The following is a 25093-nucleotide window of genomic DNA, read 5'->3' on the forward strand; positions in this document are numbered from 1 at the left end:
ACTACATTTTTAACATAATTTGCATTGCTTTATATCAGCAGTAAATGCTATCTTTAATTAACTATAAAACCTAAATGTTTGATTTCTAAATGTAAAACATCTACTAATTAAAATAATACTGTTAGATTTAAACTTTTGAAATCTCTGTTTTATTCTATATAATGTGTGTATGTCTTTATCTCTGATGAGCTCATGTTTGACTCTGACAATCACAAATGTTTTACGTATCATAACAAAAGAAAACACACGTGCAGCCATGTGTCAGCCAGGGGAGGAGCAACAATAGATAACAACATAGAGTCAAAATATGGTTCGAGGTCCAGGAGTGAGACGACCCTGACACCCACAGCTGTGTGTGACTTTCATTTTCTGTTCATCTGTAATAAATTGATTGATTGATTGATTGATTGATTGATTGATTGATTGATTGATTGATTGATTGATTGATTGATTGATTGATTCAGCAAAGCTAAACCTCTGACTATGTCTCTCTGTATGAAATCTCTGGTACTGAACATGAGAGTGTCTCAAAACTCTAACAATTTCAAAGCTTTTTTTTAATTTAATCTGAATTGTTGATTCATTTTCTTAGTGTTTAAAATGTGAATAGTCTAACATTAAAGACGTGTGAATGGTTTTAATTGGTAAATGTAATGTATTACACAGTCGAGCTGGTTCTCATATATGAATTTGTCCTGACATACCGGAACAAGCCGAAGAAGAGCGGAAACTACCGACCACCGCATTGCCTGATGGGAAATCCATCCCAGACTACCCGCCATCTTTCTCTACATTGACTCATTAGGGCAAAACAAAATCTAGTTTGTGGTGAATGCTTCTCTAAACAAAGCCTAAAAACACCTTGTTGTAGACAATATATACATAGAACTCGTGAGGAGTGTTTGTACTTCCATAGGTGACATTAGTGCTGAACAGGGCGTCGGAAGGAGCGTTAGATTGGTTGAACATGGGCCGCTCCAGGAGCCGCAGCTCGTCCCGATCCAAACACTCCAAAAGCAGCAAGCACAGCAAGAAACGGAGCCGGACCCGGTCTAAAGACAGGGAGAGGTCCAAGAAGCGATCTAAGTCCCGAGAATCCAAGAGAAACCGGCGCCGAGAATCGCGCTCCCGCTCCCGGTCCACTACAGCGTCGACCCGCAGAGAGAGAGCAGCTTCTCCCCCGGAGCGCATCGACATCTTTGGCCGAACGCTGAGCAAAAGGAACGCTTTGGATGAGAAGCAGAGGAAAGAAGAGGAGGAAAGGAAAGCAGAGATGGAAAGGCAGCGGAAAATGTGAGTAGAAAATGCCCTCAAACCCGTTCACTCAGGGTGGATAGTGTGGGTAGCATGCTAATGCTAGCAGCTAACTGCTACTAGCATTGGCTAATATCAGCCATTGGTGGCTAAGCTACGGCTAACACACACACATCACACAGTTTGTGTTTGTTCATGTAAAGTATTTATTTGGGAACTTATTGTTGATGATAGTATTTATTTTGATTTTATTTGTAATTATGTGACAGATGTTTAACTAAAGAAATCTGCGTGTCCTGTTGTCTTCATTGTTTTTGTTTTATTTCTTACTAAAAATATATGCTACGAACTTAGCTTTGATGCTAGTAGTTTTAGCATGTGGTGTGTTTTAGAATTAAGTCAAGGATCACCTCATTGGAGACACTTTATTACCTGTTGGTTTAAAGGAAGAACCTGAGCAGTTCACAGAGATGATGACAGCATGTCAGACTGTTCTCATTCATTCACTAACGAACAATGTAGATTTATTCTCTACATCACTGGTTATTAATCTTATTGGAGGCACTGAACCCTGTAGGCTTCATCAGTTTATTGTCGTAATCACAAAAACATTTCTTGAAAACATATGTTTATTTTATTTGGACACATACACATGCAGAGTTGTAAAGATAACTAATAGATAGATGGATAGATAGATAGATACTTTATTCATCTCCAAGAGAAATTCACAGTTCCAGCAGCTTACAGGTATGGGAACACAGGGGCATGCAGGGAAAGTACAATGTAGAAATTTAAAAATTTAAAAATTTAAAACAGTGCAAAGAAAGTACTAAGGTAAAATATAATGGTACAGTATCTACTCAAGTAGAAGTAGTTACTTAATTATACTTGTACTCAAGTACAAGTATAATTAAGTCTTGCATAAAATATTCAAAGTACAAGTAAAAAATAGCTCAATTAAATAGTACTCAAAGTACAAGTTACTAGTTACTTTCACCTCCCACGTTTACTGTTGGTAATAAATCTTGGTTCGGTTCCCTTACATACAGTAAACATGTCATAGAAACTTAAAAAGGAAGAGACACAATCTACCACAATTGGAGCTTAATTTATTTTATAAGTAATGAATTACTTTACCTCTTTTAAAACAAACTTAAGTGCAAGTAAAATGACTGATTTAGGAATATAGTCAAAAAAGTACAAGTACCCATAAAAGCAACTCAATTACAGTAATGTGAGTACTCGTAATTCATTAATTTTACCTCTGCACACATGTAGTAAGTAAGTAAGTAGATATGTAGCGATATGGGAAAAATATCATATCACGATTTTTTTCTTTGTGAAATCACAATTTGGCAGAGAAAGAAAACATTAGATGTTCTGTGTATGGACCACAGACATATGACACTGACACGGCACCGCAAGGGTTAAAATGTGAACTACAGCCGGTTCTACGATCTCCGTGATTTGGGAGATCGTCGTCATGTTGAAATCCTTAACGATCTAATATCGTCATATCGCACACCCTTACATGTAAGCCAAAGCAGATTCTTTGTTCAAAAAGTTTAAATTTTTTATAAATATTTTAAATACAATTATTATTGTAATTGATCTTTTGATAAACTAGCTCGTCATAGAAATCTATTTTGTGTAACACAGTTTTACTGTGTGTCTATAGCTCTGCACAGAGACCTCATTTTGTCAGTCCGGCCCACTTTAAATCACAACCTTTTAATATAAAAATCATGTAATAATAACCTCACTTGTCTATAATAGCTCACTGTTCTGTAAAACCTTCTGATTCAGTGTGTTTTTCTCTAATATTTTCAATTCAATGTTCAGTACATCGCTTTACGAAGTAGACTTATTTCAACATGAGTTAAATCATTTTCATTATTTTACAACATTTTGCAGTTATAAGAGAACTAGAATGGATAAACACAACATGTTTAATGTTGAAGCTAAGAACCACTGATCAATATTCTACATCAATACCTGATTTTTCATCTGTGAGTAAAAGCAGTCAGTAAAAATCAAGAACATGCATTTGTTTACAATACATTTAAACTAAATAAATTGTACTGGTCTAGACACATTTGTTTTTACGTTGACGCAGTGATGTAACATGGGTAATAGCGTTGTGATGCTGCTTCTTGACTTACTATCAGCAACGGGACAATAAAGTTCTAAATTTCAAATCTTTTCAGCATCCCATTGAAATGTGGGAGAATGAGCTTCAAACAAGTAAATACTAAAAATTATCAAACTTCTCAGTGTTTAAAATGTACTTGGATATTACAATTTTAAACATTTCATATGTTAACGGGCATAGCCTGGCTACTACACACTGAATTAGTGTGAAAATGTGTATCCCCATGAACAAAACATGAATCCTTTAACAAAGCAGTGTAGTACAGTGCTGCTGTGACTTGTAATGTATTAAATACAAGTTTCCTTACTGCAGCTTTAATCTAAAGCTCTTCCTAAATGAGATCAAAATGAAAACAGACTTGTGCTTCTAGGACCTTCTTCTAAAAATGTTGAAATGAATAATTTTTTTAATGCTGATGTGGACTACTCTGGACGTTACATAATGGATTATAGTGCTGTCATTATGTGTGTTTTGTCTGCCTCAGGACAATAAAGTTGTAAACTAAGTTCAAATCTACTTTCACTGAGCAATGTCCCATTGAATTCTGGGAGAATGAGGCTAACACAGCATCATGGAGGGAGGCAAACATCAAGAGACAGTCATAAAAAAGAAAAATTACCAAGTACTTTAAAAGGAGATCATCTAGACACATTTTGGTTTTAATGCATTAAACAGGAAACCTCAGCGTTTCACTTCCTGTAGAAAAGGCTGCAGCCTTGGTTTTAGCTTCATCATGTAGTTACTTCACAGTAAAGGTAATCCCTGTCATCTGAAATGGGTCCAAAGCTCAGGTAAGAGCATCAATGAGCCAAAGAGCTCAGGTTACCTTGACATCATATCAGTGTAGTATTGAACAGTGACACTGCGTTAGCGTTACGTGGCACATGTTGTCGTACATCCTGTGAGTGTTTCTGTGATGAAGCAGCAGCTAATTGGTTTAGGATGTGCTTTAGACCAGTGGTTCTCAACCTTTTCAGCCCATGACCCCCAAAATAAAGGTCCCAGAGAGCGGGGACCTCCACTGTATCTGAAGGTGGTTGAACATTGAAGGACAGTCATGTAGAGACAAGACCATCTATAAGGGGGAATAAAGGGGCGATATTTTTGGGGTCCATCCATAAAGTCAGCAAAATGATGGTCCATTGTTCTATGAATCTGTGATAACCACATTTATTTATTCATCTGAATAATATCCACTGTTATTCAGGAAGCTTACTGTGATTAGTCATCTTAGAGATGGAAATCCTTGTTTTACTCACAAATTAAATGGGTTCAAAGTGACCAAAACTAGTTCAAAAGGTGATGAAATGGGTTTTAAAAACTAGAAAAATTGGTTAATAGTTGCAAATTGTGTGTAATGGAATTAAAAAATGTTGGAACAGTCGATTTAAATGGTAAATGGTAAATGGACTTGATTTATATAGCGCTTTATCACCACACTGAAACAGTCTCAAAGCGCTTTACACATCAGCTCATTCACCCAATCACTCTCACATTCACACACCAGTGGGACAGGACTGCCATGCAAGGCGCTAGTCGACCACTGGGAGCAACTTAGGGTTCAGTGTCTTGCCCAAGGACACTTCGACACATAGTCAGGTACTGGGATCGAACCCCCAACCTCTCGATCAGAGGACGACCCACTACCACCTGAGCCATGGTCGCCCTATTTAAACTGAATGTGGTTAAATTGCGGAAAATAAACATAAAATGTGGACAGACGGACATTGACAAATGGGGGGGAAGGGATTTTAAAAACCACTGAAGTTGGTTAATAGTTGCAAATTGTGGGTAATGGAATTTTAAAAAGTAGGAACAATTAGTTTAAACTGGCAAATAATGGGCATGACAAATTGTCAATGTGGTTGAATTTGCAAGAATAATCATGAAATATGGTGAAAAGAGGTTAGAAGTGACAATAATGGGTCAACATACAGTGGGGCAAAAAAGTATTTAGTCAGCCACCAATTGTGCAAGTTCTCCTACTTAAAAAGATGAGAGATGCCTGTAATTTTCATCATAGGTAAACCTCAACTATGAGAGACAAAATGAGAAAAATCCAGAAAATCACATTGTAGAATTTTTAATTTATTGGTAAATCCCTAAAATAAGTATTTGGTCACCTACAAACAACCAAGATTTGTGTCTCTCACAGACCTGTAACTTCTTCTTTAGGAGGCTCCTCCTTCACTCGTTACCTGTATTAATAGAACCTGTTTGAACTGGTTATCAGTATAAAACACACCTGTCCACAACCTCAAACAGTCACACTCCAAACTCCACTATGGCCAAGACCAAAGAGCTGTCAAAGGACACCAGAAACTAAATTGTTGACCTGCACCAGGCTGGGAAGACTGAATCTGCAATAGGTAAGCAGCTTGGTGTGAAGAAATCAACTGTGGGAGCAATTATTAGAAAATGGAAAACATACAAGACACTGATAATCTCCCTCCATCTGGGGCTCTATGCAAGATCTCACCCCGTGGGGTCAAAATGATCACAAGAACGATGAGCAAAAATCCCAGAACCACACGGGGTGACCTGGTGAATGACCTGCAGAGAGCTGGGACCAAAGTAACAAATGTTACCGTCAGTAACACACTACGCCACCAGGGACTCAAATCCTGCAGTACCAGACGTGTCCCCCTGCTTAAACCACTACATGTCCAGGCCCGTCTGAAGTGTGCTACAGAGCATTTAGATGATCCAGAAGAAGATTGGGCGAATGTCACATGGTCAGATGAAACCAAAATAGAATTTTTTGGTAAAAACTCAACTCGTCGTGTTTGGAGGAGAAAGAACACCATACCTACTGTAAAACAAGGGGGTGGTAACATCATGCTTTGGGGCTTTTTCTCTGCAAAGAGTCCAGGATGACTGATTCGTGTAAAGGAAAGAATGAATGGGGCCATGTATCGTGAGATTTTGAGTGAAAACCTCCTTCCATCAGCAAGGTCATTGAAGATGAAACGTTTTTTACAAATAAAAACTTACAGAAAATGTTTGACCTCTGTCATTGCCAACAAAGGGTGCATTACAAAGTATTGAGATGAACTTTTTTATTGACCAAATACTTATTTTCCACCATAATTTACAAATAAATTCATTAAAAAATCCTATAATGTGATTTTCTGCAATTTTTTTTCTTATTTTGTCTCTCATAGTTGAATTATACCTATGATGAAAATTACAGGCCTCATCTTTTTAAGTGGGAGAACTTACACAATTGGTTTCTGACTGAATACTTTTTTGCCCCACTGTAAATGACATTAGGTGGAAAGGGTTTATAAGTGCTGAAAATGTCTTGAAAATGGAAAAAATGTTCAGAAAAGGTTTTTAAATTTGATGTAGAAGTGTCAGAAATGGGAGCAATGTAGCAAAAATGCATTAAAAGGAGCCAAAATATGGCAAGAAAAAGTGATGAAAGTGGGTTAACATACGGCAAGTTTGGTGTCAAAAAAAGGGTGAAATGAGCAAAAAAAAAATGGGCTCAAATTGTTCAGAAAACAATTGTGTGCGTGTGTGAGGCAGAGGCACAGGGACACCTGAGATGCTAGCTGTTAAACCACACCTGCGTCTCAAGTTGCTCTAATGTATTTTTTCCCACGTGTGAGCGTATGGCGCACTAAAACACACATTCAGACGTAAACATGAAGACACGGACACATGTCAGATCAGGAAGTGCTCAGGGCTGGGGTGGGCAAGGGGCTCTAATTTCAACTGAGTGATACAATGAAACTAGACCCGTGAGTGTGTGAGACATTTGGAAAAATGGTGGTTTTACCTTAAGCTGCTACTAGTTCATGTTAATTATAATGATAACCCTGCAGTAGTATCAGGGATAGCTTTCCCTGCTATTGCTTGAGCCTCGGATTTTACGTGATCATGGAAAAGAGACAGAACTTTACGGAAAAATCAATCTAATCTGTTATTTTCCCTCCCTTTATTTCAAATCAAGCTCCAACATGACATGGAAATACTATGTCATGAAAACGAGTGAATAATGTCTAGAAAGTCTGACAAAGTGACCTATATGTGCTATTCCACCCACTATTCATGGTCAGATGAGTGATCGTGTTATCCTGTGACTGAAAATACATGCAGATTATTCTGACTACATTCAAATGTGAAAAGGCTCTGGTACAAAGACAGGTTTAACTGATGGTGTATTAGCTGAACTGGTGATCAGTTTTCCTGGTGACAGATCAATGCAGAACCTTTTTCAATCACACGTCTGCAGGATTTAAAATGTGAGAGTAGGGCTGGGCGATATATCGAATATACTCGATATATCGCAGCTTGTAGTCTGTGCGGTGTTGAAAATGACCATACCGTTAAACTCGCGGACTTTTTTTTTTTTTTTTTTTTTTTATTTTAAATATCTTAGTGGCATTATGCACAAAAGGTGCACTTAAATTTAGTGTTGTTTTGAAATGTCATCTTAATGACAACATGCACAAAAGGGCACTATTTGTTTTAAAATATTGTAGTGGCATTATGTACAAAAAGTGCACTTTAATTTTGTGTTTTGAAATGCCATGTGAGTTGCATCCTGCACTAATGTCTTGTTTTGAAATGTCTCTGTGACAATTTTGCACAGAACGTGCACTTTCTGTTGACAATTTTATGTTTGAGCCACTCACTGTTTAATAAATACAGTTATGTCAACTTTGACTTAGTTGTGATATCCCCTTTTTTGCATGAAAGTTTAAAATTGGCATATATTAATGCAGTATGATCAAGAATGTTTTAATGTAGACATATAGAATCATCATACTGGTGTGATTTTGTGCATCAAAGTGGTAATGCAAAATATCGAGATATATATCGTGTATCGTGACATGGCCTAAAAATATCGCGGTATTTATAAAAGGCCATATCGCCCAGCCCTATGTGAGAGTGATTCAATGGTTGGAGGTAATTAATGGTTTCATAAGTGATGCTCTAGAACCATGTCACATATTTCTATGGCTGAGTGTTAGCAGTGTGGCTAATACTGTGTAATGACATTGTAACCATCCCATTAACGTAAATCATCTGAAACATGTAAAATGTCGACTTAACAGTATTTTGCTATATTAATCCTCTTTAGCATGTTGGGTACGATTTTGAGAAGTCTACTCTTTGCTCGTGTTTGTCCTTGACTAAAACTCTGTCCTGTCGGCTCAGTGTGCGGCGTTCTTATACAATGTAGTTCTCGCCCTGATTTTCCTTTAAATTAGGGGATGGTGCACCAATTTTTTACCCAACTCAACTTTTGTTGAGTTAGTGCAGAATACAACCAAGTCATTTCAAAGCGCTTACAGTGATGTTGCTAGGTACGCATCCTGCGTCCCTGACGCATAAAAATCTAAAAGGAACGCAGTAAATCCACTATCCATGCGTTCCAGGAATGCACCTAATTTTTTCCCTTGAAAAAGGACACATTGTGAACAACAACTTATGTTTAAAGTTACAGTAACTAGCAAAAGAAACATAGCCGTCACCGGACCCCTTTACGCATTAACTTAGCGCAGACATGCTCGTTTAGCCAACTAGCCAGTTAATGCGGAATTCATTTCAAAATGTTTCCTGGGACTGCTTATTAAGTGCACCACCCTCCCCCCTGAAAGCTTCGTCCATGTCTCGTGTAGCGCAGCAATGCTCCGTGAAAACGTGATCAGCTTTAATCATCTTCTCCTGCTCAGTGTTTGAACTGTTGTGTCTGGTTAACTAAGAATAACTCAGTCCGTGTTGTTAGTTCTTTTTATTCCAGTTTTTGTCCGTACCTCATAGGTACACGTTCACAGTCAGCAAGCTACCTCAAATACAAACGTTTCAATGGGAACTTCCGGATTACAAAATAAAAGTCAGTTGCAGCAACTTTATTAGAATGTCACATTTCCTAACTGACATTAAACACCTTTAAAGTTCCAGTCTTATTTTATTGTAAAACAATGAACAATACATGTGAAACAATATAAAGGTGTTGCTTTATCTCTAATATAAATTAAAAGCTTATACCATTGCTGTCCATAATACAAAATTATATAACTTCCTTTAGTCTCTCATTTTTCACATTTTAAAAACAAACTGTACATGTTCAACAGGTTCCACTGCAGACCTGTTTGGAGCTCTTTGCCAAAAATAAAGTGCACAGTCGGCATTATTTTGGTTTTTACAAATAAAGAAATCACAAGCTTTGAGGTCGATGATTAAATAATATTCTACAAAACATCTTAAAGCACCAATAATGTATGCAGAGTTTTAAGTTTCTAAAAATGTCCAAATGCAGCGGTTAAATAATTTGTCTTTCCCTGTATTTGTGATTCATACTTTTTTGTAAACACAATCACCTGAGACATTGCTTGCATTTCACTGTAAATGGCTATATATAACTGTTTTTTTAATCATCTGTATATAAGTTTTTGAAATATATAGTTTAGATTTGCTATACAAGCAATAAAAATGTTTCGTTAAAAATGTTTGCGACTTTTAGAAAAAAAAACTTAATTTGAGTTTTTATAGTGGTTTTAGATCCACTGTGTTAATACAGTATGCCGTATTAAAGAAAATACTTCACAGTCACATTTTGGAGGTTCTCTTAAAAAAAAAATGACAAACATGCAAGGTTTATGGATTTCCTTATATGAAATATAAAGGCAAAATCAAACGCAGTGGAAAAACAGCAAAAACGCTTTAGGCCCCAGAGGGTTAAAACAGAAAAGCACTGATTATCTGTTTTCCACTAGCCATATATAATAATTAGAGTTTAATCTCCCCACAAACAAAGCCCAGCGACACATTAACAGTTTGTATAAAGGTGGTGTGTACTTTTTTCCCACAGTCTGTACCTATATTAAGTTTGTGCTGCAGCGTCACTGTAAATAAAAACTAATAATGATTAGTTTTTCATTGTGTAGCACGTTGTGCCTCACGTGATGTAAAACTAATGTAAACTTCTGTTTCCCAGTCGACAGCAGGAGATCGAGGAGAAGCTGATAGAGGAGGAGACAGCGCGGCGGGTAGAGGAGCTGGTGGCTAAGCGCGTGGAGGAGGAGCTTGAGAAGCGTAAGGACGAGATAGAGCGTGAGGTTCTGCGTAGAGTGGAGGAGGCCAAACGCATCATGGAGCGACAGCTGCTGGAGGAGCTGGAGAGGCAGCGTCAGGCTGAGCTGGCGGCACAGAAAGCCAGAGAGGTAACGCTCGGTCGTTTGGAACGCAGACGCCACACCTAACAAAGCTGTAGCAAAGGTTTCACTGCTGTGGGGTGAGGGGTAGGGCTGCACCATTATGGCCAAAATAATAATCACAATTATTATGATCAATAAAATCACAATTGTTTACTTTAAAAAAAAAAAAAAAAACAATATATGAACAGTTTACAGTGCAGAAATAAAGATTTAATCAAGGGTGTTTTATAAATAAATTGGATTAACTGAATAAATACACTATTACAAACTAGTGCTTTCACAAAATGCAACTAATTGGAAACAATTACAGCTCTCATTATTCCACCAAATGACTCAACGCTGTCGCTGACTTAAAGGGATAGTTCGCCTATTTAAGACATGACGTTGTATGCAATCCTCACCAGCACTATAGTGCATACACATTGTCTCACTCAGTGGTCACCTCCCTGGTCCGAGTTCTGGCCGCTTGAAGTTGTTCAAGAAAGTAGTCCCGGTTAGTTTCCGGGGCCACAAAACTGTGCGTTTTTAATAGGAAAAAATATATGCGTTTGAAAGCTTGATTCATTTACATCACAAAACCGCCCACAAAAAAAATTCATACCTCCAGTTTTAATCGGCACTATTTTCTCTTCCGTTTCCATCAATCCGCGCTGCCGTCAACGTCAGCGCGCATGTTCCGATAATAGGGTTTACACACTCTAATAGCAACGACGGAAGACCGAAGCAAGAGAAAGTAAAACGTACGTACATTAACAATGGTATGAACTTGTAAATTCCCAGGTTGTGACCACAAAAATGTGCCAGGATCACCGTTCAGCTTCCATCGTTTTCCAGTTTCTGATATAACTATGAGACAGCTTTGGCTGGTTGCCATCGGCTATTCTGCGGGAGCGAAAATATCCAGTACAAAGGATTTTCGTGTGAGCAGTGCTCACTTCAGCGAGGACGATTACATCCCCAACCAAGGAAACAGCAAAAAACGCATTCATCATCGGAAGTTTCGGAGTCAGACATGTTGTCCGCGAGTCGCGCTATCAACAGCTGATGGGATTAGGCGCACCTATGACGTTGACGGCAGCGCAGATTGATGGAAACGGAAGAGAAAATAGTGCCGATTAAAACTGGAGGTATGAATTTTTTTTATGGGTGGTTTTGTGATGTAAATGAATCAAGCTTTCAAACGCATATATTTTTTTCTATTAAAAACGCACAGTTTTGTGGCCCCGGAAACTAACCGGGACTACTTTCTTGAACAACTTCAAGCGGCCAGAACTCGGACCAGGGAGGTGACCACTGAGTGAGACAATGTGTATGCACTATAGTGCTGGTGAGGATTGCATACAACGTCATGTCTTAAATAGGCAAACTATCCCTTTAAGGTTGAGAAAGTGCCTGATTAAATTAAATTAATTAATTAATGCAGCAGAGCACACTTTTAAATGTAAATATTGCTGACGATCAGGTTAATCTAATCATGGCAACCATAATTGTGATCACGATTGAAATTTGATTAATTGTGCAGCCCTAGTGAAGAATTACCAACGATATTAGTTTAACGTGTATAAAAACACAGATTAATGTGAGATAATGATCGAAGTGAAAGACTTTCTGCTGAGCAAGCAAAAAGTCCAAAATAAACTCTTCCCACGCTTCACAACCTTTAGGACAGTGTTCCTCACATGGGGGTACGCGATGGCACTACAGGGGGTGCTTATTAAAAATATGGGGTTTTATAATATTTATTTCTGGTTTAAAAAATTATAATCATATTAAATATTACCAGCAAAAGATTGACAAAAACACACAAAATAAGAGAAAAATATACTGAATAATAAAAAGAACAGACAACAACAAAATACACAAAATGACACTGAAAAGAGACTAAGAGAAAAACACTATTACTCAAAACATTAATAAATGAGAATAAACACACAAGATCATGAAAAATATGCAAAAATAACAGAAAAAAATACAAAACAAATTAAGAAACATCCTAACGACACCAAAAACATACAAAATTACAGGAAAAAAACACAAAATGATGATAGAAATGATTTGATTAGGACGTGAACTGAAAATACGAGTTAGTCTTGGTTCCACACATGCAGGAAATGACTAAATGATAAACTATAGAAATAAACCTATTCAGGAGGCACTACATACTGTTTCATTCACTTATTTAGAAAATATGTTTTTTTTAAAAATGTGTGTTATCACTCATTCATTCCATCATTATGATTTATAGTTGTTTTATCACAGAATTCTGAGCAAAATAATGTTGTTGGACATAAGAGGGTACTTGGATTAGAAATTTAGAGAAAACTCAAAGCCTGGGGGCCAAAAATGGCCCTTTAGGGGGGTCACATCGGCCCACGGTAGATACAAAGCATTAATCACTGTAAATTACAAAATAATTAAGTTGTAGATATTTAAGTCCCACCAAATTTATAAATTCATGGACACCCCAGAATATTTGCAGAAGTTTTCTTTTTTCCCATGTATTGTAGTCACAAATTGCCAAAAGAACTCCTGGTTTTATTAAAATCCTACAATTTCCCACAAACAATCCCATAAAAGACCCTAAAATACAGAAGAAAAAAAGTCACAAAATCAATAAATGTCATTTTTTGCTCATATTGTTGGCGCCTTTAAAAAAAAAAAAAAAAAAAAATTATCAGTTATACATGGAAGTAGAAAATAAGGCACAATAACGTGGAAATTGTTCTTTTTTTCCCCCAAATCTGCAGCCCACTAAGGATCAAACTGTTCCATATTTGGCCCCTGAACAAAGATCAGTTTGCGTTAGATGCAGAAAAATGGTTTTAGATCCAATATTTGAGCTTTTTCACTCATGACATCACTGATTGATTTATTTGTCCTAAACCTTCATATTTTCTGTTCTAAATGTAGCGAAGGTCACACGATCACCTGACACCTGACTTTTTAAACTTTTTTTTTTTTTAGAAAATGGGTTAAATAAAATGTAAATGGAATCAACAGCCAAAAAAGTTATTATTTAGAAAAAAAAAATGGATTCAGAAATAAGAGTTGCAGAAGCTCTGACCTGAGGGAACCATCTCAAACATTTGATTATTGCACTGCAATAATAACGTAGAACTGTTGATACGCACGCTTCCTTTACCCAGCTGTGATGTCACTTCCTCTCTGCTCACTCATTGGACAGGGAGACCTCGGGCTCAGCAGGTTTAAGGATGGGTTCCAAATTCAGGACTTTTTTAGGGTAACCGACCGAATTTCTCCAGTACTACCAGGTCCGATTCACTTAAAATCAAACGGTACCATGTTTGGGTTCCTAAACGCTTCCTTGTGACTGTGAGGGAAGGCAAGAGTAGGCAATTTCCCGTGCAGTACCTGAACATTACATTGCACGCACAAGAGCGTCATGATGTCAGTAGCGAAGGGTTCCGTAATGACTAACAAAAATAAGTAATAAAGCTCCATTTTTAAAAATGCGATGCAGACCGACCACCCGCTCCACACAGAAATATGACGGGAGAGTTGGAGATGGAGCTGATTAGGGTTTCAGAGCTACTTCTGAAGTGGAGCACAGAGATATTTCATGGTTCTGTGATGCACACACACATGCTCCTGTGTCCAACAACCCACCGAAACGGACAGAAAGATGAGGTATTAAAGAGAAAGTATAAGGGAAACGCAGTCTGCTCCTTAATCAGATTCTCCTTCACCTCGTGGCTACACAGGCCAAATAAACTAAACAGGCTCCTCCCATCTTAGGATAAACAGGATTAGAACCAACTAAGCACTAGCACTAGCTCCCAACGATAACTCTGTTCTTTTGGCCGAGAATGGGTAACAGCGAGGTGTTACAAGTACAAGTGAAAAGACTCGCAATAAAGAGCCCTGTTACATAGAGCTGCTTTGTAATTTGTGCATTATTAAAGAAAACAAATGTTGCTACAAAACAAACAGTTGGTTTGATATAGTTATTAAAGTTTGTAATTATCATTATTATTATGAGAAATAAATATGGTGAATTGGGACATTTTGACATACACAAAAGTACCAAAAATTGGTACCGTTGAGTACGAATACCAGGGTTCTCACCAGGAATTTTTTACAGCATAAGGAGATCGCGAGGTGTGCAAGCAAGGACATGTTGATATTTATAACCCTCTGTTATAGTCTCTTCAGGAAGATAAGGCTTGATCAAAAGAGACCACTAACATATGCAAAAGGACACGGACAAAGGTGTTTGAGTTTCCAAGATTTATTGCAAAAGAACCATTAATTAATCAAAACATAAATCAACAAAATTAAAAGGGCTGCATGCGCCAGCCAAAAGAAACAAAAGAGGGGTGAAGGACATGACTAACTGCTCCATGGGCCATCAGACCAACCCCCTCCCTGGCTATAGCGACTTCAGCCAAACAAACTAACTAATCAACCAAGAAAGAAAACACAGAAAACAGGACTACCGATGACTACAGCCAAGCTAAAATAACAAAATCCAGCTATCTTAGCATCCATGGGAAAAAGGAACGCTCTGCTACTTTATCAGAAAGAAGGTTCAAACAAAACAAAGCAACCAACCAACAAAGCAATAAACAAACCTCCCTATGTCTCTGTCCCAGCAGTGTGTGCGTGTCAGTGCTCAGCTTTGCACTGCTGCCAACCTAAATAATCTCCATCCCCCTGAGTGCCAATAGCAATCAGAGGTAGGAATGTGCGATATTTTATCATTTATGATTTATCGTCAAAAACATTCTTACCGGTAAGAATGTCATCCCACGATATAAACGGTAAATTCCCATGTCGGAAATTAGTGAGAGCCACCGGCCATTTGTCCCTCAATTTAACCAAGAATGCCCATAAAATCCTTGTTCCACAGAACAAAACTGTCCATTTGTTGTTAACTTATTATTCTCTGGAGTGGAACGCTGTTAACAGGAGCTCCGCAGCGAAGCCTCCACGACCGCAGTGTGCACCACGCCTCCTGCCCCCAACTCTCACACACACAGACGGCGATGCTCGTCACAGCTACCTGACGCTGCCGAGCTGCGATACATCATGAACTACTACTTGGTTAAAACCAGACAACCATCCAACAAAGTGAACCAATCCAAGTTCCTTCATCAGATCCACCCAAAGTTTCACAAACACTGGACAGAGATGAACCTGTAGCAACGATTATGAACTGGAAACTCAACTAAAGCTAACTATGCTAAGCTAACACACGACACACAGACTGGGCTAAGAGCTAAAGCTAACCACTCCTTATTAGGAATAATAGACCAGTAAAAAGAACACGTCTTACTGTTATAAAGCCACAGAGAGCCATCGATTTGTTTATGGTCAGATTTAACACTTGTATGGAAGAAGAAAACCAACATGAAACACATTGTGTGAAATAAATGTTAGCATAATAATAATGTCACTAATAATTCGTCCAAACTTGTGAAACGCAATATTTTCTTAATTATATTTCACGTGTTCACAGACAAAGCTGGTCCCATTAGACTAATGTAACTATTGAGATTATTACACATAAATATACTGAATGATTAAATCATCAGATTGATCTGGTTTAATTATAGGAAATCTGAGATATTTATTAACCATAACTTTATGTAACTCATAAGATAAATGAAACAAGATTCAGCAACAGTAAAAAAACACTGGAGTTAGTTTTTAGAAAATAATTTCATTTAAGTGAGGAAATAGGTTAAGTTCATACCATAACACTAAAAGTGGACCCGCATGCACTGATTTTTAATGTGTTGATGTGTTCAAATGTTTGTAAAGAACCTGTTTACCACTTTAAGTTGGGAATTGTTTTATTTATTTATAGTTGTTTTTTTTTATTTATCCTGATGTTATCGTTTTCGTGATTAAATACCAGAAATTATCGGGATAATTTTTTTTAGTCCATAACGCCCACCCCTAGTCAGAGGTGCTGCAGCCACTCAGGTAGAGGGAGGAGGGGGACCAGAGAGAGAGGAAACAGCAGCCTGCCACACGTAACACAGTCTGACGGAGACATTTTAGATAACTTGTCGTCCGCTAATAAATACTCACAGACACTGTATAGAATATAAATAACATTAGATTCCAATTTAAATGGGGTCTTATGTGGGACCCGCAGTCATATTTGGACTGTTATGGACACGCTACATTGGACGGTGATTACGGTTACCAAATGGGGGATGCACACAGGCAACATGATGGACAGCTTTGTGGCTGCAGGGGTCTTCAGGTGAAGACGGGAGCATCCAAGCAAATAGCCTGTATTAAATAGACTGTGCGGCTGACGTACTGTATGTGTTTCTGGGTTATGCAGAATAAAAATAGTTTAACCAACACGGGCACGCCTGGGAGTCCAAGTGTGCAACAATTATTACGTCGATACCGATTAAAAAAGGAAGAAAAAACAACACAATAGTTCCCTAGGCTGGTTGAAACATAGCGTAGGGGGCGACATCATACCGTAGGGGCCCCAACGCTCAACAGTGCTGGTGAGAACCCTGGATACAGATTCACAGGTAGCGGCATCGGTTCAGATGTGATAGGTACCCATCCCTAAGCAGGTTAACGTTAGCTGTTTTGATTGTTTCATCTTTAAATGTCTAACCTGTTTCTCCAGCAGCCGTCACAGACTCAGCAGTCGACGCACACGTTTGTGTTTTTCTTTCTTTCAGCTCATTAATCTGTGCTCTAACTTCCATCTGTGATTTCTCTCTTTCTAGTAACCCTGATTTTTGTCCACTTAGGAAATGCAAAATGTGCTTTCAATGTATTCATTCCTGATGCTGATGAAGTTGAAATATTGTGTTTTTTTTGTCAATACATTTGTGTTGTATTTTTTAATTACGTTTTAAAACACAACTCATCACCCCCTTCTTAACTAGAGCGAGAGCTGTGCCTGCTGCGTGTCAGCTCAGCCGTGACTCGTGAGCTGTTTCTGTAAGTGTTCCAGTGGTCGTGGTCGGGACGTCACGTTGGGAGGACTGAGGTGCTGTAAAGACAAAGAGAGACAGACAGAGAAAATTACACATAAAGACATTTAAGAAGGAGAAAGCCCCTCCCTCACCCCTCCCCCGCCCCACTATCAGCCTGTCTCGGCAGGGGCCGCACAGTCTGGACCAGACAGTAACTATTCACAACCATTTAAGCTTTGGTCAGTGTGTAGGTACCAGGAACAATGCGTAGTATTTGTGCGACGGTGAGACAACACTGTTCCTCCTTTCTTTCTTTGAGCTTTCTTGACTTCCAAACGGTAAAAAGTTCAGTTTTCTTTTAGACTTTCTGTGTTTTCTACTGATGAGTGTGATGAGTGGGTTTCCACCTTTTTAAATGTTTAACAGATGTTATGGAGGGTGTCAGACTGAGTGGTCAATGTGCGCGTGTGTGTGTGTTGCTGTTATTAAGAGCAGTCGTAAGTAAAGGGAAATGAATGAATGAATGAGTTGGCGTGTGTCTAATGATGTGCTGGTTCCTTCCTGCTCTAACATGGCTCAATGTCGTCCCGTTAGGAGGAAGAGAAATCTCAGCGAGAGGAGCTGGAAAAAATCCTGAGGAGGAAAATAAACCGCAAGATCGCAGAAGCACAGGCCAAACTGGTACGTCTATGTCTCACCAGTACCACGCAGCATGGCTCCTCTCTCTGTTGGCTTTACTCACACACTTATACACACATGATTCGTGCTGCTTTGTGGCTCATAATGACATTTACAAGAAGAATGCAATACATAAGTATGAAAATCTTTCAATTGTGTTCTTCCAACAAAGATAAATAACCGTTAAGGCCTCTGATTTCTCGCTTCAAAAATATCCTCTGTTGTTTCCAGCGTTTTACACATTTCCATTTAATCCTGTTAAACCTGTTGAATGGCTTTACTGACTGTTAAATGTCCTGGAATCATATCAAACAAGCTGAATAGAGGAAATAGTCAACTACTTTTAATAACGACATGAGAAGGAAGTCCAGCGATATTACGTTGCAAGAGCATACCCCCATTTCCACTAGATCCGTAACTGCTCCATTGCACCAGAGCCCTCTGCAGCAGGGAAGTAGTGCACGACACAGAATAAACTATTTCGTTATTTTCTAAATAAAATAGGTCCGTGTTTGGCCCGATCTGATCACTTTTGGAAAACCAATGGAGAAGAAGCAGTATTAACGCTGGATCCCTGCCTCCACACTGCTTCTCCCATTGACTGACGTTAACCACTGACCTCTAGCGGGACGCACTTCAGACTCTCCTACCCGAAAACCAAGCACATATTCAGACTCGAGGGGACCCGATCCAAGCATGTTATAAAAATCCATGGAGAAGGGGTATCAAAGGTTGAATTGCTTGTGCGTCTTTTATATCAATTACAACTCGCTATATTGTGAAATTACAAGTGAAATAGCGAGATCTTGCTGCAACAGATATTCAGCGAAACCGGAGGTGGCGATTGACAAACAGCAAATTGCGCTGCACGTTTGCCAGCATAGCGGTTACAGATCCGGGTGAAATCCGGCGTTTAAGTGTTTGTACACCCTCAGGTTTCTGCTGACAGGGGAAATTAAAAAATAAAAAAGTCTTGATTATGGGCGTGGCTCCAAGAGTTGTTAAGACATGCCCAGTCACAGCAGCCCCCCGCCCCACAGTGCTGCACAGTTTCCACATGGAGCTGTCAATCAACGCTCACTAGGAAACCCTAAGTCCTAAACACTAAGTCCCTCCTCAATCTTCTATAAGAGGGGGCGGGGCCAACCCGCTGAAATAATTTTTCTACATTCCATGATTTTCAGCCACTTTAAACTACTGCCTAACAACTTGGTCTCAGGCTAGTCAGAGTGCAAAAAGACCTTTGGAAACATTATACAAACAAACCATTAAAGTCTTGGATAGAAAACCAAGGCACTATCATCACTGTGCAATCCTAAAAAAATACCACCTTTTAAATTGGGACAGTCTCCATAGATTTGCAGATCTGAGTGTCATATACAAAGTAAACACATGATTTGGCCCCCCAGCTCTTCTGGCAGAGTTCATCAGCCAAAGAACAGCTCTGAGCGTGTCACTTGAGGCTCTGTAAGAGGTGATTGTGTCATACCCCTGCGCAGGAGTGCTTTCAGTCGCTTGGCCTGGTCAGTAAGGGGCGCTGCTGAGTGGAACTCAATACCTGAGGAGGTTAAACAGCTAACCACTTACAAGGGCCTTTACTAAAAAATGTAAATTGTCTTATTAACATGTACGTCTGCCAACATTTAAAGGTCGAGCATGTTGCGCTGCATTGTATTGTATTAGATAACGTAACCTTTTGAACACGTGTGTTTTTGTTGTGTTTTAATATTGTAACAGGTTTTTTGTGTGTTTTTAATATTGTAACAGCTACTGTTATTGTTGTTATTGATTAATGTATTGTCATGCTTGTATTTTAATGCCTTTTTACACCATTGGCCAGGGGGACTACAGATGAAAAATAGCCTTCTGGCTAATTCTGGCTTTTTTTTTAACCATGTTTGTTCATGTGTTATATCAAATTGCACTGTCCCCTTTCAAATAAAAAAAAAATCTAACCATGACTAATCTAATCTCAGCCAATAGAAACATTCTATTGTAATAGCAGAACTCAACCCATAGAGGGCAGTCACTCTGATATTTACAACTAAATACTAGGGATGTAACGATTCACTCAACTCCAGATACGATTCGATTCACAATACTGGGTTCACGATACGATTCTCTCACGATTTATTTTACAAAATGGGACTGTAGACAAATATTTTTTTTGGGAAAAAAACTAGAAAATATTTTACTTTTATTTTTCATTGTCAAAAGAATTCCTTGATAAACAATTGAAAACAATTGCAATTTAACTAAAAATAAATCTTGAATGAAATAAATAAAGAATAATACAAATGAAAATGAAGCCTATTAATTTAAATTCTGGTTCTATAATAAACAATGCAAAACTACAAAATAGTTCTTTTTTCATTTAAAAGTGCAACTGAAAATGTATTTTGTGCCTTAACAATTGGACTTTTAAAAAAAAAAACAACCGTGATTACACTGATTTACGTCATATTTGTTTGGACCAGCAGAGGGCGCTGGTAACACAGTGGTCGGTTGGCATGCAGATATCTTGCAGTGAAGAAGAGAAGCTATGCTAGCAGACAGAGCTAATAGAAAAACGTGACTTTACAGATATTCAAGTAATATTACAGATATTCTTTCGGTGCTTAAGGGGTAATGAATCATTTATTAACATATTTAAGAGTGGAAGGCAGCCAGAAAGAAAGTATTAGCAGACCTCCGCCCGCCGCCGACACTTGTGGTTAAAAAAAGTACTACGATTCAATTTTCAGAAAATTGATATCAACCGTGATACCTATGAATCGATTTTTAACTGCCTTACGATTAATCGTTACATCCCTACTAAATACACTACATTTAAACACTGAGACTAAAATGTGAAGAGTGGGACTAGGATCAATAAACTCCATTAGTTCATACCTGATCAGATAATGACTCAGCAGAAACAAAGTAGTTTTAGGGTGTGTTGACACTTTATTTACCTCCAGTCAGAGAATCATCCTCACATTTAGCACTAAACCCCACACAGGGTGTGTTTGTAGATGCTTCTGCTGTGAGGTGTCACCAGGTAAACTGATCACCAGTTCAGCTAATACACCATCAATTCAATTCAACTTTATTTATATAGTGCAATAGTGAACAGAGGGGCGGATAGAATAGAAGGATAGACCATCCGGGTGTCCCAGATTAGTTGAGCTGTGAACCATTGATCAGGAACCACCAGCTCCAGGATCAAAACACCTGAAACGGAAAAAGAGAACAGAGGGCGAGGAGAAAAGACAGACTGCAGAAAAAAAAAGAAATAAATATATATATATTTATAATGTATGCATACTGTATATGGGGTGGATATCAGTGTAAATGGTGTGAAGCAGTGTGAGCAGTATGATGGGTTATGTAACGAGGGTTGTCTACAACCTGGTACATCTGTGTCTGACTGGACATCATCTCATTACAGCCCATTAGAGCTATGTGTGTAGATGGTGGATCATGTTTGAATATAATGTTGGTGTTCGACTATATAATCTTAGTTTTTAGTTCCTATTATTAGGTTTAGGGCTTTGTTCCTAGTGGTTAGTTTAATGTTATTATACAGTATACACTTTAGTAAATAAGTAGGTTTAGAGTTTAGCCTTAAAGGTGGAGAGAGTAGCAGCCTCCTGTAGTAAGACTGGGAGCTGGTTCCAAAGGGGAGGAGCCTGGTAGCTGAATGCTCTGCTTCCTGCTCTGCCTGCTGGCCTTCCAGAAGGCCAGCAGTTAAACTAGCCTTTTTATATTTAAATGAAGTCATAAATAATCTCAACCAATACATTAAAAACATTTGTTTAGTCACATGATAACATGATCACCAGTCGAACCATAACACACAGCGAAAGATTTTAACCAGATTTTTTTTTCCCCATTTTTTTTAGACATTCAATCATTAGTTTTCTGATGTAAAATGATGCGTGATACTGTACGAGTAGGGTGAATGATCTAAACAACTCTACTTATTTCTCTGTGTAAATCATATTTTTCTTTTCCTATTTGAGTTTCTAACTCGTTTTTATTCCACTTCTCCCAAAGCTTGCTAACATTTAAACTATATATTTACACCCAGTAAATAAAGTTTTAATGTAATCTGTTGACGGTGGAGGATGCATGTGTACATGTGAGCTTTTTAAAGTCTCGTCCGTGCTGATTGAGCTCATATGAGCAGGAACAGTGAATAACTGTTATCAGCTCTGTTTATTAATCCACAGCCTTTGTTTCTTTTCCTGTTGGAAACACACGCTGAGGTCACAGCTTTTATTTAGGCTCCATGTGTTGGACTCAAACCAATTTCTCCATTAAATCACTGTTTTTCAACCTTTTTAGAGCCAATGTCCAGTTTTTAGTGAAAAAATCCAAAGGCAGAGACAGAAAATAACCTATAATAACAATATACAGTCATTGTTATCAAAGTGTCTTTAATAGGAATCAAATAAACACAAAGAAAAGTGTTGATGATCTTTAATATTTCTTTTTAATAAAAAGTACAATTAACAATATATTAACAATCTGTCGTCGTTCTGTTTTTAATAAGAATGAAATAAACAAAAAAAATCTCACATTTTTTTTTTTTTTTTTTTCAAATAAAAAGTGAATTTAACAATATGCAGTAATTCTTATCAAATTGTTATGAATAAAAATCAAACAAATAATTTTTTATCATCTTTCATATTTTGCATACTTGACACACGTGGGAGGAATAAAACATTAAATATGATTAGAACTACAATTAAACTTTATTAATATCACTTTAAAAAAAAAATAAGAATTTAACAGAATCAGAATCTGTTTGTAGAAGCAAAAGTTAAACATTTTGGAAAAATGTAATTTAACAGTTTCATAACAAATGACTTGTTTTTTGATATTTGTGCTTGAATTACAGTTTATTTAGTTTACTTGTTCTCACAAGTTTAAAAAAAATGAAATAAATTGTATTTAAACAAATTTGTACTTGTAAAGGTGAAATAGTAAATGTTGATATTGTGATGTATTGCATTGTTAAGTATCGTGATATATCGTATCGTGACGTGTTAATGTATTTACACACATTTAGTTTCAGAAAAATAATTTTAGGCCAATTATGTGAAATAGTTTAAGTTCCACCTGATGATTGGCACCAGTAGTCATGAAATAACACACACAGGGCCTGTAGCGTGTCATAATGGAGACTTCCTGTGCCCTGTTACCGCAGGCTGAGGAGCAGTTGCGTATCGTGGAGGAGCAGAGAAAGATCCACGAGGAGCGAATGAAGCTGGAGCAGGATCGTCAGCGGCAGCAGAAGGAGGAGCAGAAAATGATTCTGGGAAAGGGAAAGTCCAGGCCCAAGCTCTCCTTCTCCCTGAAAGCCAGCGAATGATCCCACGCCTCCATCCAACGCCATCCGACGCCATCCGACGGCCCCATGCTCCTCTGTGGACGCTTCGCTTCGTTTTGGAAGCGACTAAATGAAGGTGGAGAGGGGAGGGGCTCCAGTAACTCATTTCATCCCACACACACACGACGTGACTCGTTTGTGTGCTATTCCCTCTTTTATTTTGGAATTCTAGGGAAGTGGATCCTCTGTTGTAGAATGCTTTGTGTTTTTTTTTAAGTCTTAATAACGTTATGTGAACGCTCACGTGCAGCCTGGGAGGCGCCCAGTGAGCGGTCCGTCCATCTGACAGCTTTGTGTCTTCCACCCTCACTGCAGTCGTTTTCCTTCCCCTGAAGCCTCCAGCATGAGGACTGTGTGGACTCAATGTGTGTGTGGACTCATGGAGCAGCAGCATGTTCTAACCACTCCCAGGCTGCACTTCACTAAGCTACGGTGTAGCGTGGACGTGAAAACGCTCCTTCTGTGTGATTCCGTGTGCTCAGTCCTACTTCCCCTCGTCGCTCCTTCAAAGTAAAGGTCACAGCGAGTGTTTGAGTTGCTTTTTCTGACTGTGTGACCTCCACATTGTGATCTTTGTCGTACTAACTTAAATCTGGCAAGGCTCGTCTATTGGTAAGTCTCAATTTGTAGATAAATCTCCTGTGCAGGTAAGATGATATTCCAGGTGTGTGTGTGGTGTGTGTGTGGTGAGTGTGTGTGTGTGTGTGTGTGTGTGTGTGTGTTGACCTCAGCCGACTCCACCATCCTCTGGTTCTGCTGTTGGATCTAATGTTTGTCTTGCGATTAGCCCCGATTGTCAGGAGACTGAGCAGATCAATAAATCCATCAAAGCCCACATTGTGTAAATGCCTTTTCTTCTTCTTTCATTTACTGTTGATGGTTGAACAATTAGCATAGCGACTGATTAGCATCGCGCACCTGCTGATCAATATTAGATCTGATACGATACCAACGACCAGGGGTTCTCAATCTCGCCTCCAAGAAACTAAGAATTTTTCTTAACAATTTGAGACATTTTTGGTTATTTTTTCCCTTTTTCTGCAACTACACCAAACTCACCATATTTAACCTAGTTTCATCACTTTTTTTCTTACCATATTTTACTACATTTCTGACACTTCATCACATTTCAATGACTTTTCTACACTTGTTTTCCACTTTCCAGACATTATCAGCACTTACAAACCTTTTTTCTACCACTTTTCCACTAATGTCACGTATGTTGACTGATTATTGTCACTTTTAACCTATTTTCCACCGTATTTCATGCATAGTTCTGCCATTTTAAACCACATTAATGATATGTCATGCTTGCTCGGCAGATATGTATCAATATTAGGGTAAGTTGTTGTTTACTTAGACGGACAATCCTTGTCCCTACAAAGATCATGTTAAACAGAAGTTATGGTAAGATTGTAATTTGTAATATGGATGGTGGCCATTTTCAATCAAATATATTATTGAATTATTTGTCCTTGAAAACAATTTGCCGCTGAGATCATGATTCTATGTAAAATAGAACCAATGTTATGACAAAATACCC

General features: G+C 38.3%; 1 protein-coding gene across 1 annotated transcript; it reads left to right on the forward strand.

Moving 5' to 3' along the window:
- Positions 1 to 729: 729 nt before the first annotated feature.
- arglu1a (arginine and glutamate rich 1a) lies at positions 730 to 24385 on the forward strand. The gene is made up of 4 exons (XM_028436005.1): positions 730 to 1293; positions 10359 to 10584; positions 18090 to 18176; positions 23368 to 24385. The coding sequence occupies exons 1-4, from the start codon at positions 968 to 970 to the stop codon at positions 23530 to 23532; spliced, it is 804 nt and encodes a 267-aa protein (XP_028291806.1). The 5' UTR covers positions 730 to 967; the 3' UTR covers positions 23533 to 24385.
- The last annotated feature ends 708 nt before the right edge of the window (positions 24386 to 25093 follow it).

This window comes from Gouania willdenowi, chromosome 21 (genome assembly GCF_900634775.1).
Source record: "Gouania willdenowi chromosome 21, fGouWil2.1, whole genome shotgun sequence".
NCBI classification, from domain to species: Eukaryota; Metazoa; Chordata; class Actinopteri; order Blenniiformes; family Gobiesocidae; genus Gouania; species Gouania willdenowi.

Bases quoted from the DNA above. Each gene is read 5' to 3' on its own strand.
- arglu1a (XM_028436005.1), top strand. From the start codon at position 968: ATGGGCCGCTCCAGGAGCCGCAGCTCGTCCCGATCCAAACACTCCAAA. The intron at 1,294-10,358 runs GTGAGTAGAAAA...TCTGTTTCCCAG, and splicing joins ATGGAAAGGCAGCGGAAAAT to TCGACAGCAGGAGATCGAGG. The intron at 18,177-23,367 runs GTACGTCTATGT...CTGTTACCGCAG, and splicing joins CAGAAGCACAGGCCAAACTG to GCTGAGGAGCAGTTGCGTAT.